Raw genomic sequence first — 14,840 nt, forward strand, 5'->3', positions numbered from 1 at the left:
TCAATAACGCATGAAAATAAAATGCTGACATAATGATCTACGATATACCAGATATTGTGCCTTTTGTTGTCGGAAATAATTGAGTTTCCTTGGTGTCTTTCTTCTGGCACACTCCATGGGCATAGGCACTTTTGCAATTTTGTTGCGGCATGACTCGTGTAGCCTTTAACTGCGTATGAAGTACGAAATACGAAAATTATAATAAATACCGAGAGTTTTAACAAGATCAATCAATCAACGTTTGGTGTGCTAGGCTTATCGCACACTGCATAACCCCTCTCCTCCAGTGACTTGCGCCCATTCTGGATTCTGCTCTATGTTCTAATGCTAAAACGGTCTTCAAACAAAAATTGCATTACAGCATAAACTTGTTTTGTTAATTTAGCTAGTATAGAATTGTCCGTTTTCAACAGTTTGATTACTCGTTCATTGTAAGTTTGCTGTGTGCTTAACGTTACAAATATAGCGTCAGGTTGTGAAATATGGTTTACTCATTAACGTTAAAAAAATCCAACACACAATCTCGAAAAGAAGTGATTAATGCATTAGTATACCTGGGAATTTAATATGTGAAGCTTTAGATAAGCAGAACTGTGTATTTTGCGTTTTTCCCGCAGCTGCGCATACAAAGCGGATCTGAATCTTCGACCAATCCCCCCTGCACCCCTCCCACTCGAATGCTCTTGCACTCGCAACTTGCCGGTAGTATATATATTGTTTTCATCCTTGCTTGTATTATACGCAATAACACATTCGCATAAACAATGCCGCGAAGAGAAACATGGACGATAATGTGTCTTGTAGGGATTATCATGAAGGTGAGATTAAAACATACACGTTTATTTGTTTGTTTCCTGATTGTTTGTTGACATGCATAGATTGATGGTACGATATTGTATTAACGACATACCTGTTGGCGTGTGGTCAAGTAAATTTATACCGGGTAGGTCCGTATTAAAAAAAGGAATGCTCTAAAATTGAATTTTGATTTAATATGCGATTCGACTTTTATCAAGGTTCGGACTAAGCTGAAGTTGTAAACTTTCAAGTTCAATGTACATATTTTATATCAATTAGTCAAAAAAATATAACTCCATGTGTACGTGATTGCCATGCTATATACACGTCAAGTTCGTTCATCTCCAATTCTTAATTGAAGCCATAATATGTGCTTGAACGTTGAGTTGTAAATCTGTAGCATAGTCCTTGTACTACATTGATGCATTGTACTTTTTTATCGTAACTTGACTGAGTACTCAATCGTTGTTAATTCCAACGCATTAATGCTTATTCTCTTGTTGATATTTATTTTTATTTATGATTGTAGTTTTTGTTATCATCTGATCCATATAGCTTAACAATTATTGTGAATATAATATATGTAGGGTAAATATTTGTTTGTATTCCCGTTTTTAAAAACATAAGCAACAAATTAATGTGATTTTAGCTTTTTACTTTCAAAAATATGGCTACTTCCTTGAAGTACAATACGATGATGTGAGTGTTATAATAGATTGATGGTGCTAGATCTCTTAATCTCGTACAATAAAGACAAATGTACTTGCTCCTCGTCATCGTGCCTCAAAAAATGTCAGTGATGTTGTTCTGGTCAATACTTTGACATTGGATAGTTAAATTTGTAAGCGCATTGAAACGTATTCTCTTTTATTAAAGTTTGATTGCACGTGTGAAGATATGCTTTTAACTTTATTTACACTAAAAAGTTTTGGGAATAAATCTGGCGCATTGACGTCGGTTTTATGCTAAAGCATTCACCTTTCCATGGCGGTAACCCCAGTTTTTTTTCTTAAGAATTAGTGTTTGGTCATGTGTTTTGTCCAGAGCGTATAACTATGGCAACTGGTCACAGGTAAAATGCATAGCTCCTAGTGATGAGATAACCGATCTCCTTTGGTTGCAACTGTAGGTTTTATTTTCATAAAATTAAGTACCCGCGATGGTTTACAGGTTATTTATTTAAAGAGCTCCCAAATATGTTAAAACAAATGCAATTCGTTTACGGTTATTCCATTTGGTGCCTGTCTGTCCGTGTCAGGGTTGCTGGGCGGCACAGCTGACTACGGAAAGGCCCGATGATGAGGATAGGGAGGGATCACACCTCTGGCCCGACGCAGTCATACCGTACAACATCTCCGACGGTGCATATGGTATCGACATTAGCATTTTCCTATGATGATGATTGTTATAAATGTACATTTAGTATTCTGTATGCGAGAGGAGTGCAGTACATTATGTTTGTGTGTAGACGATCGTAATACTCATGTCTGATTCTTTTAGTAGGTGGCTGAGCACTCCATATGTCACATAATCTCTTTAATTCGGCTTAGCTGTGAGCCTTTTTTTGACAAATTACTGCACGTGAGTACAAAATACTCGGGTGTGCTTCGGTCGGTCGTACTCTTGAGAATATTTAAATATGGTTGTATGTACAGGAAAATTAGTAGCAAATTAAAAAAGTCCCGATGCTAAAAATAAACTCGTTTTTATGAACACTTGAGGGACATCTTCAGAACTTCAGAACTATCTGTTCCAAATTTATACAGTTTATATGATGATTGGATGGTTCCATACGGATGTGTTATAAATCATTAATCTTAAATAAACGGAACTGTTGGTTCATACAAAATGCAATTTAACGACATAAGCGCATTAAAAGAGTTGACTAGCCAGGTCAGTGCATGTATCATACTTTGGTAAAGAACTTTTTGATGTTGTGTTAACATTCAACAAGAACTAGCGGTTTATGACCAAAACGATTTGACCGACTAGTAGTACTATTACCAGCATTTAAACATAAATCCTTGGTTTATTAGTCTGAAAAAAAATGCTTGATTATTTGTTAACGAAATGTATCAACTAAGTAGCTACCGGTTGGAATGGTTATATCGTTTATTTATTTAATCAAAGCTACTAAAAAGTGTTTGTGGTTTATAAATTAAAGTTATCAATTATTGTTAACTACGCTTATTATCAATATATGACTGTTTCATTTTATAAAGATGATGATGATGATGATAATAGTGGTGGTGGTGGTGGTGATGTTGATGCTGCTAATGATGATGAGGGTGGTGGTGATGGTGATGGTGGTGATGATGATGATGATGATGATGATGATGATGATGATGATGATGATGATGATGATGATGATGATGATGATGGTGATGTTGATGGTGGTGGTCGTGCTTATGATGATGATGATGATGATGATGATGATGATGATGATGATGATGATGATGATGATGATGATGATGATGATGATGATGATGATTCATGATCATGATAATGATGTGACTTTCCGTGCAGACGCCCGGCAGCTGGGCCTGATACTGGCCGCCATGAAGCGTTGGGAGTATAAGACCTGTGTAAGATTCGAACCCTGGTCCTACAGGCGCTTCGGAAACACTGCAGTGAATCTCAACAGTGCCGGCAGGTAGCTGTGCTTTATGTTATAAAAACTTTACTTGGAAATATGCGTGATGACTATTCTGTAGATAAAAACAACGTATTATTTACTGAATGGTTGTTTCAGGTGCTTTCATCTTGTTGTTTTAGGTGTTTTTCTCGTGTTGGTAAAGACGCTAGGCAGCCGCAAAGTTTGGGCATTGGGAACGGCTGCTTTGCGGTAAATAACTACGTTATAACGGCAATTGTACAGGCAAATTATAATCAGCCTGATTAATCTATAATATATTACAACCTGTTTTATTTACTAAACAACGAAAGTTTGTCCAAGTCCAACACTGATGTCGTTTGTCTTCATTGACGGCCTACTGCAATCCTCGTTAAATGAACTTGTTCACGCAGTTTTGAAGAATAAATTTTTTAACAAAAAAATCTCATACATTTTTGAAGTCAGTTAAGATAATTTACGCCAGTCAAATCATCTAGAATGCCAACATGTTCACAGAAAACTTTTTGTATACAAAGTGATCAATGTAACAAAACTGTATGCAAAATACGTTACAAAAAAATTCTCCGTTTTCAGATCTTTTCATGAGTAATTAAATAGAGGATATTTGTTGGATTCGGTGGATTATCGATTTTAATTCACGAGTGATCATAGAAAATAACATTTCACGAGTGGCGCAGCCACGAGTGAAACTATATATTTTCTATGATCACGAGTAAATTAAAATCGATATCCCACCGAATCCAACAAATTTTGTTTTTATTTAATGCTTATTTTCACAGTTTATATACAATTTTAATGAGTTTAAATAAACAATTTCGCTGGGATAATGACGTCATTTCGTCAAAAAATGACGCCATTTCACAGTAAACAGTGAACATTATCGATAATTTTCACTGTTAATTTTCACTGTTTGAAACAGTAAAATGATCAGTTTTAATTCACTGATATGTCTTTATAAACCACCGGAAAGCATAAAATAAATGTTTTTAAAAAAGGTTATTTATTTTTTTAAGTGCATTTTAAAATTAAAATGTGAATAATGTCTAGCCTGATATTGTTGCAACTTTTTAAATATGTATTTTCAAATAAGAATTGGTTGCCTTTTCCAAACGCTTTATAATATATATCGTTAAGTGTTCCTTTCTACATGCGATCTTGAAAAGCTATTTATGCCAATAACGTTTTAGAGAATAGTGTTACATACTTACCACGACGAAAACATTTTAATCTCACAATAACTTAATTTATTCTTTTCCGGTTAAAGTTCCAATCTTTTTGCCGTAGCATGAAATAGAACATTAACATTTGATTATGGTCACGTATATGTATTTCGCTTTTAAAGGCCTTTGCTTTGTGGTTACACCTCTTGCACCTCCGACGGTTCAAAAAAGCAACTTACACTAGCACACTGCCAGTACATTAATATTAATGACATTAATGGCATGTACATTTTCAATAATTATAATTATGTGTGTTTTTGCTATAGTTAAATGTTTTCCATGAACAAGAAAAAGTACAACTTAGTTACATCTTTGTTTTAGTCAAAATCGTGAAATTGCCTTTGTTTAGTCTTGAGACCACCATACTGTGATGCTTATGAATAACTCGTATTTTTATTTAAAAAAAAGAAATTTAATTTAGGCAGTAATATAAAAATCAGCTATTTAACACATAACTATGTTATTGTTTATTAAATTATGTATTTGTAAAATGTATTGTATTTTTTTAATTATTTAAATATTAAAGTTTACACATGGATTGTGGTAAAATATAAAACATAGTGTATGCTTTTCTTTTAAGGAAAGTATCGTATGAGGAAAATGGGATCCTACTGCTTCACCTTATACTATTTTCAAAAATCATTTAAGTCCTTGTTAAAAATACGTAACCATTGTAATAAAAAAATATTACAACTTTGATAACTTTTAAATAACTTCTGGTAAATAAGGCTATATGGCAAAATTGTTTCATGATACGGTTAAAAAAAGTCTTTTTTTTATCAACAAAAGCATTTAAGTATTGAGTATGAAGTTATTACAATTAAACACAATCATATCACATATGATTCGCCAGCGTAGCAGCAATGCGATGGTTCATTACTAAATGACGCAACACATCATTGCCGACAAACGTACACTCTAGTAACAGCAGAAAATTGATGCAATTATTGATAAATTCAAAAGGCAGCCCAGTGACAAAGTATAAACTACATCCTACAGTTGGTACATACAGTTATTGGTATATAATCCATATTGATTTGGATATAAATCAAAGGTCACACAGGATACGAGGACGTGTTGATTATTAATTTTAGCGTCGGTCGCTGATGACGGTGGTTTGCCATGTAGTCAGTCAATGGTTATGTTCTAATAATAGCCCATATTTATATAAAACTGATACCTTCGTGAATAATATTTCAAATTTGGGAAATGATTGCTTACATTGTATGTCCTATTTGTTAGTTTATAATCGTTTAATTCGATGATCCATAAACAAAACATAATAATATGAATACAATACTTTAGTATGTCAGAGCAGAGCAGCGTGTTGATAGCAAATTATTTTCGGCACAGCTGTTTAACGTCAATTTTGACCTTAGATGACCTTCATTCATGATAGATCCGAAATTAATAAACCCGATTTGTTCATTGGCTAATAATATAAAATCATTGTAAACATTGGTAGTCTGGTTCCCAGACTAAAACATTGGATGCATATCATTTGAACTGAAAATGAAATCTAAATATATTGTTAATTACAATAAATTAAAATCTGTCATTATACAAAACATCCTCTAAACATTACATCGAAACATTTCTTCTTAGTTTACGAAGCAGTATAGCATTAATCACATGCCTGTACAATTAAAAGAATCTATTGTTTACATACCGTAGCGGCCATACTAAACACTACAAAAACAGGCTAGATTGCACTTTACCGGTACGCAGTTGTTTACCACTATCGGCAAAGCGGGGGTTTGGGGCGGTAGCCCGCGATACTAAGGAAATATATAGGTGTTGGAAATATATCTGTTTTGATTTATTATAATCCATATTTTTGTTTATTAGTGTAAATATGTTTCTTTGTACTTTGTTTTGTTCATTTTTTATATAAAGTTCTGTTTTCTGCAAACAATTCAGATCACTATGATGCTTGCAATATTGAGTCTTTTATGTTTACATTCTACTAACATCTGTACACATTATAACACATAATCTTTTATTTCATTCCAACATTATGTTCATAGTTTTTCAGTGGCGAATATGTTTTCTTTTCCTATTGAAACTACTGTATTACTCGTTCAGTTATGAAAACCTAGTGATTACAATACTTATTGACAATAAAACATACAATTTCACCTCTTCTTGTTCTTCATTTTTATTTGTTAATACATAAAAATATATTATCTTATTATCACTCACTACTTTCATTAAAATACATGATCGCTTCATTCCATCTCCTTTCACTGGTCGCAAACATTACGACATCGACGCCGTATATCTTTTTAAAGATATTTCTTGTTTCTTATTGCCTCGGTAGCCAGTTCTGTACCACAGCTCAATGATATTGAAGGAAATACAATAGGAGAGGTGCCTTCCGTTGCTATGCAAATATATCATCTTTCGCACTGTTTTAGCTGTATTACTTATTAGTGTGGACTTTATACAAGGATTCTTTTCAAAAAGTTCGGCTCAATGCATAGTTGAACATACCATTACACAAAAGAATGATTTAAACCCAGACAATAATACCGTATCGAGTTATTAACGTTTGACTGACCTTCCAGGTTGATTTTAATATAACTTTGGAACAGTTTTGTCTTAAACTTGCTAAAAGTGCTGGCATAAAGCAAATGCATGATTTTGCTTATTGTGTATTTCATAAGATCTTTGTATACATTTCGTCTTAAAAACATGAATTGGTTGAAACTTTATTAGCACAAAAATAGCAGACATCACTTCATTTGTACCTTTTTTTCTCATCAAAATTGCAGAAAATAATACAGACAAGAACATATCTTTTAGCGGCTAATACCCATTTTATATTTTTTTATGCATTTTCGTTTCCCTGTTTCAAGTTTATCCACGTACGGGTGCGTCTACAATGCTGGTAATACATCACTGCTTTATTGTGTTTGACTGTCTCAGAGAAACCATGAATAATATATGTCCAAATACATGTATGTTTGAGTACTTTATAATTACCACTTTTATAATTTTAAATTAAGATCAGTTATCGTATGTCATCCATTTGAGTACATTCTCACAATAAACAAACAGCGATATATTTTCATTACAGTAAATATATAATACGTGTTATTTTTTAAAGTTGCCGCTCTTCTAAAAAGATTAAATTACAGCCATTTTAATTGTGTTTTCTGTCACACTGCTAGACCTGCTATGACATTTGTCAGATAACCATGCGACCATGAAGCCGCTCCTGGTGTTCAGAAGAATTCAAAATAAAATCAATTCCAGGTCTAATGTCACTGATGCCGCTCTTTGTTCGCCGTCTGTCTCACTGTCCTATAATCAGTCGTAACAATTATCATTCATACTCGTGACGCAATTTCAATTCAAACTACGTTTTTAAGCATTGGTATGCAAAAATAAATTAAAGGCAATTGTATTAAACAGCTAATGCCGCATCTTTTCCTATTTACCTTCTTATATAAGTTAGTCGTAGATGTTTAGATATATCAATGCTTATCACAAAATAGTTTTATACTGAACAATGTGTTTGTATAATATGCATTCACCAATCGGCTTTGTCCTGTCAGCAGATGTCTGTTGTCGTGCACGAGCTTGGCCACACGATCGGGCGCCTGCACGAGATGGAGAGAGATGACAGAGACCTCTACATCCGGGTACTGTTTGAGAACATCAACCCCGCCTCGATCCGCAACTTTCTTACCGCCCGAATGAAGAACGGCTCCTACGAGACCTACGGCACGCCTTACGACTACAAGAGTATCATGCACTACGGGGATCATGTAAGATGAAGTCAACAATATGTTAAATGGGAAGCTTTAAAAGTTCGTCGTGGCGTATCGGATATGACGCCCGACTAGCGACTAGAAGGTCACGGGTTTGTTACACACTGCGTGAGGGTTCTTTAGATCTCCCCCAAAGAAACCTTAGTACGGTTTTTTACCCAGGAAACGGACTAGAAAGCGTTTTAACAAGCCTTTTTGGCGTTTGTTTCAATGAATCTTAAATAAATAGGCTCAAACTGAATCGGAATCATTCTAAGCAAAACAATATTTTAAATTTAGCTTTTTGTAAGAGTATCAGTAGATTGACGTTACACATCTTATTGAGTTGACTAGAAGTCGCATACTCACCAAATTACATAAATCATATATCTACTATACTTATGAACAATATGAGCTCATAACACATTAAAATAAGTTTGGGGTATCCATATCAACAAAAACCTTGTGGTTTATCCTTACAGATATATTCCGCTAATGGGAAGCACACCATGCTTACGCGTGACCCAGCGTACCAGCACGTGATTGGACAGGGGGATGACGTCAGCTTCTTTGATGCGATGTACGTCAACAAAGCATATTCCTGTTCTGGTATGTAACTATATAGTTCATTGACCTAAACGTTGATGTTTATTGGAAAGGATTCGATAATGGAATAAGCATATCATTTAAAGACACATTTTATGGTTTTTCCAATGTATATGCCATGGTGAGCCATGTTAACTATTCAATGGTAGTAATAGGTCTTAATGGCGTTATACTAACCGTGTTTCGTCTTACGATGAGGAGGCCTGGGATTGATTGCTTCTCTGGAAATGTTTTCGAGATATTCACTTAAGACACCAAAAACTGAGTCTACATATGAAACTGGCCGGTAAGAATTTCCGTAAGCCTTAGGGTGTCGATGCTTGTATCGAGATCAATAGGTTTAAAATTGACAACAGTAGGCGTCTGTCGTTTGTCTCGCCGTTTCCACACCTTGTGTACAGTGTACTGTCTTCCTGCCGGTGTTACAGAGCGTTGCCCGGCCTCGCTTCGATCTGTATGCAGGAACGGCGGCTTCCTGGGGGGCTCTGACTGCAGGTGTCTGTGTCCGGACGGCTACTCCGGACAGTTTTGCGAGATACTGCTGCCCGGCATCACACAAGGTGCTCAATTAGTAGATGTATATATGAAGAGAATGGTAATCTTTTCTGGTGAGTATGGTTACTTATCAGTGTGTCTCGTGTTCTGGGAGGATGATAATACATGATCACGGTTGACGAAAAATATCTGATATATGTTATCCGTCCTATTTAACATCGTTAATGTATATTCTATGGCTCGCCCATCGCCCTAAATTTTCGTTTAAAAGGTTTATCAAGAAATGGAATGTCCAACTTTCTTACAGTGTCGTGTTGTCTGCTGCCCGTTAACACGTGTGTGCGCATGCGCGTGCTTTTGAATGTATAAATATACTTTCAACTTCCATATGATTTTCTGTATGAAAGAGAACCATACTTTGCTTATTACTCTCATGTCATCTTGTGTTTTTCCCCAGTAATTGACTGGAGGTGCCCGGGGGAATGGGTGTACTACCAGGGCCGCTGCTTCCTTTTTTACACCCAATCCGTGATGTCGTTCGCACGGGCCGACGCTACGTGCACGATCAACGGGGCGGCATTGGTCACAGTCAAAGATCGAGCGGACATGGTATTGATCGAATCGCTTACTCATAGTCGTTGATTTAAAAATTCCCACATTCAGCGGCACGGTATATAACGTGTATAACAAAAAAACTTGAAGAATCACTTAACTGCGAAAAACAAAACACATAACATTAACATTTTAGCGCATAGGGCAAATGTGCAACGATCTGTTATTAAACTATTTATGTGTATACATTAAGTACTTAAATAAAGAAATCTTTTTATTCACAATCAATGAGTCTTTTCCGTGTCGGTATCAGACCAATCTTAGAAAATGTGCTGATATTTGAAACAATGTGGATTTTACTTAGAAATGAAACATAAGGGAAATGATTATACTGTAAGGTATTTATAATAAATAATAGTATACAAAAGCCCAATAAACCATCGATTCCATGGTCGACTGTTTTTATTAAAACTAGTTTCCATCATAAATCCACCTAATACTTGTTCACAAACATTGCATTGTGGCATAGTCCTAAAGTTTTCACTGCGCATGTGTGCCAGTCTTGGCTGAGATTCCGTTTGGAGGAGACGCGCCTGGTGACGGGAGCAGGTCGCTTCTGGGTTGGCGCAAAGCGAGAGGCAGGCGCCGCGGCGATCCGATGGACTGACGGCTCGCTGGTGGACACAAACCTAGTGTAAGGGATAGGCAACGCCGAGTAACGCTAAACATTCGTAGAAGCATGGTCACTGTTTGTTTATAAGCTACCAAAACCCGAATTTGTATATTTATGGTTAGTTGCGAATAATCTTATGATATCAAACTCACACGAATGGTTTCCGACACTGGTCAGCTTAGTTAATGCTTTACAAATGCTTTCCATTTGCTATGTGTCTTTATTGTCGATCTTTGAACAATACTCCACGTTAACCGTGTTCTGTGGACAGGTCCGTTCGAGATATGTGCCGGCCGGACGTGTGTGGGTGTGGCCAGTTTGACGGGGAGACTCTCACACTGACGAACTGCAGCTCGGCGCTCCCTGTCGTTTGCGAGAAGATGTACGGTACGCATTGAGAAATCGTTGGGCCTCCTTGGAATGCTAATGCAAACATTATCTTTAACGAAACAAACTTATCATTAAATACGTTAAGAGATGTGGTAAACATAAATAAACTGTATCGTCATAAGGTCAGGCTCTGAACGACATGTGTATCGCTCCTTCAGACCGACCGTGCGGGGGGCGGTACATGGCTTCACGAGTGGGTGAGTACATCGAGAGCCCGGGGTTCCCAAACTTCTACCCTTCAGACGCGTCGTGTACGTACACCATACAGGTGAGTCACTCGTAGAGCACTGGCAACAGAAGTAAGTATCCATCAACCGATTATTAGTCTAAATATGAATAATATTCTTTAAATTGTAATATTCAATAATTAATGTAATTATTGTTCACTGTTGGCATTAACTACCTCTATCTACATCATTCTTTTTGTCGATCAGTTCCTGAATGTAATAATTAACAATGGTAGTCTCTATGTATCAGTATTGAAACGATAGACGGAATTTTTTAGTCTCTTCCCTTATTCTTAAAAGCCCATAGACACATAACATCAACGAATATTTCATACACTATTTCGAAAACTAAAGTGACCACATAAAAATTGAATGTGCCTTATAGCTATAGCCAAAATTTCAACGCTAGATGTGGTCTGGTAACATAGATGTAACACGATACGAAATGCTCTTTTTCTGTTTTGTGGGACAATATATTCAACATACGTTCATGTACCAAGTAAGTGTTCGTGTTTCGAATGAATAGATATCATTGCAGGAAATTAAAATGGAATATATTGTGTAACAACAACAACAAAAAAACGAGCATTTTGTGTCTCGTTAAATCTGTGTTATCATACCACATCTAGCGTTGAAATTTTGGCTATTTTTATAAGGAGCACTGATTTGTTATGGGTTAATTTTATTTTACGAAATACTTCAAGAAATATTTTAAGAAAAATGGTTGATTTAGAGTATGTATGTTACTAACGTGTAAAAATGGTTTTTGAATACGAGCCCAATAGTTAGTGAATCTGGGCACTGGGCATGAACGCTATAACTTTTAATTGTAAGACCTAGTGTAAATGATTTAGGAGTGTCATGATATGTTTCGTCCCTGTTAGGCCCCGGAGGGTTCTGCTATACGTCTGCAGTTCGACTCGCAGTCTCTGCTGGAGATTAACTGTGACAAGGACTTTGTGGAGATATTCTTGTCCAACGCCACCACGGACCCGGTCAGGTAGCATTCTTTATACTGTCAGTTTCGGACGTGAAAATTAACGAAAGCGTTAACAGGGTGCATGATCACGTGACTTTTTAGGGTTCACAATTGAACGTTAATAGATGTAAACACACCGGTATGTGGTGCTTTTCTTTAAATAACTTTTAAAAACAATTTTCCATAAGAATTTGAAATAGCGCTTGAAATACAGCTTTTATGCTGCTTATAGCAATGTGGAATACATCAGGATTACTTTATATAATGAGCCTGTGTTCTTGGCCATATTTCGATGTGTAACGCAATCATCAGTTATGCTGCACGCAACGTGAAGTTTTGGCACCGATTTAAGACTTATTCAATGATTTATTCTTAAAGCTTACGATATCGGCACAAACTGCAAGAACAAATTTCTTGTATGCGCTAAAAAAATTTGCAAATGTGTTTCAATAACTTGAGATATTTTAACACTGTGTTAACATTCTGTCCAGCCCGTGTGTAAACCTCTATGAACCCCGTTGATCCAGCAACCTGCTTAATAATTTGGCTTATAAGATAGTTCTAAACAGTGTTTATTAGAGCTCTTCGTACGCGCTGGTATCAGGCGTCGATCATTGATGAATGTTTCAGATACAGTGGAATAACGCTGGTACCAGACTATACTGATGAATGTTTCAGATACAGTGGAATAACGCTGGTACCAGACTATACTGATGAATATTTCAGATAATGTAGGCCAACGCTGGCATCCGGCTTTGCTGATGAAAGATTCAGATACCGCGGGGTCAATTCTGGTACCAAGTGTTACTGATGAATGTTTCAGATACTGCGGGTCAACGCTTGCATCAGGCTTTGCTAATTAATGTTTCAAATACTGTCGGTCAACGCTGGTTCCAAGCTTTGCTGATCAATGTTTCAGATACTGTCGACAGGCTTTGCTGATGGATATTTCATATACTGTGGGACAACGCTTGTATCATGCTTTACTGATTAATGTTTCTAATAATGTCGGTCAACGCTGGTACCAAGCTTTGCTGATTAATTTTTCAGAAACTGGCGTCAAACTTTGCTGATGGATGTATCAGATAACTAGGTAAATCCTGGTACCAAGCTTTGCTTATAAATGTTAGTTACTTCGGGTCATCGCTGGTACCAAGCCTTACTGATGAATGTTTCAGATATTGTGGGTCAACGCTGGTACCAAGCTTTACTGTAAATGTTTTAGATACTGTGGGTCAGTGCTGGCAGTAGGCTTTGCTAATAAATGTTTCAAATACTGTTTGTCAAAGCTGGTACCAAGCTTCGCTGATTAATGTTTCAGATAGTGCGAGTCAACGCTGGCAAAAGGCTATGCTTATTAATGTTGCAGATACCGCATTTCAAAGCTGGTATCAGACTCTGCTCATTAATTTGTCAGATACATGTATCAGGCACTGTATTTCAACGCTGGTAAAATACTTTCCCGAAAAATGTTTCAGATACTGAGTGTCTACGCTGGTTACAGACTTTTCTGATTAATATTTCAGATACTGTGGGTCAACGCTTGCAGGTATCAGTCTCGTGTCAACGGACAACTTGGTTATTATACGTTTTAAGTCTGACGGGCGGCTGACGTACCGAGGCTTCCGGGCGCTGTTTACAGAGGTACCGGGGGATACCGCTTACGGATCGCCATACTTTCTGGAGGCACTGCAGCGCTCGCTTCGCCCCATGAACGGCCGGGAGCAGGCAGGGGAGTCCATGTGGAATCTTTCTGCCGTGTACAAAACCATCAAGGATCTCGTGTTCTCGAAAGTGCTTTAGAAAATGCCTGTCTATATGTCATTATACCACCTAGTCGCTGATAATGGAACTTTGTCAACAGTATGTTTTTGTTAAAACTGATTAGTTATTATTTGCATCAACAATGTTGGTATTCAAGATATTCAATGAATAATTGTTTGGGATTGTTGTGTGCACTCAATCATTGTCACGTGATGTTCGCTGATCTCTCTATTGACAAAAAACAGAATTATCGAAGGTAATCTATCCAATAAAGAACTTAAAATTATACCCCTTTTAATTGGCAAATTGTGTGTATAGTTTGTATTTTAACTGAATATATTTTTTTGTATTTTAGATCCAGTAAGAATCGAAATAATTGCTGTATCATCGTTCATTTTTTCAGTTGCAGTTAAATCCGAACTTAAATTATTGGTAAGGTTACGGTATGATTTAACCAATATTTTAGTTTAAAAATGATAAATACAATTTGATCAGACGGTTCAAACAAATGGTGAATCAAAAGCATGTGTTTCCTATGTAAAAATTCTTTATACCGATTTCATGATACATCTCAAATGCATTTATGCATGGTCAGGTTATTACATGTTTAACTACTTGGTGTAATTTCACTTAGAAATAATACAAAATACCGATGTCGACTCGTCTTGTTGAATAATCACAAATATATGACTATTCAAGTAGTCAGTTTAAATCATATCCAGTCACAGTTTGCTTCTTCGTGTCTC

At 36.3% G+C, this 14,840-nt stretch overlaps 1 protein-coding gene across 1 annotated transcript; it reads left to right on the top strand.

The window, feature by feature from the left end:
* The first annotated feature begins 561 nt into the window (after nt 1–561).
* Nucleotides 562–14,751, top strand: LOC127838418 (tolloid-like protein 1). The gene is made up of 13 exons (XM_052366182.1): nt 562–818; nt 2,057–2,168; nt 3,325–3,451; nt 3,574–3,643; nt 8,217–8,426; nt 8,891–9,017; nt 9,443–9,574; nt 9,967–10,118; nt 10,622–10,755; nt 11,006–11,121; nt 11,283–11,392; nt 12,236–12,351; nt 13,857–14,751. The coding sequence occupies exons 1-13, from the start codon at nt 765–767 to the stop codon at nt 14,131–14,133; spliced, it is 1,737 nt and encodes a 578-aa protein (XP_052222142.1). The 5' UTR covers nt 562–764; the 3' UTR covers nt 14,134–14,751.
* Nucleotides 14,752–14,840: the final 89 nt, after the last annotated feature.

This window comes from Dreissena polymorpha, chromosome 1, assembly GCF_020536995.1.
Source record: "Dreissena polymorpha isolate Duluth1 chromosome 1, UMN_Dpol_1.0, whole genome shotgun sequence".
NCBI lineage: Eukaryota > Metazoa > Mollusca > Bivalvia > Myida > Dreissenidae > Dreissena > Dreissena polymorpha.

What these genes read in the sequence shown, in the direction of transcription:
- LOC127838418 (XM_052366182.1), top strand. Translation starts at nt 765, where the DNA reads ATGCCGCGAAGAGAAACATGGACGATAATGTGTCTTGTAGGGATTATC. An exon ending in TTGTAGGGATTATCATGAAG is followed by an intron (nt 819 to 2,056) that starts GTGAGATTAAAA and finishes TGTCCGTGTCAG; the next exon opens with GGTTGCTGGGCGGCACAGCT. An exon ending in CGTTTGCGAGAAGATGTACG is followed by an intron (nt 11,122 to 11,282) that starts GTACGCATTGAG and finishes TCGCTCCTTCAG; the next exon opens with ACCGACCGTGCGGGGGGCGG.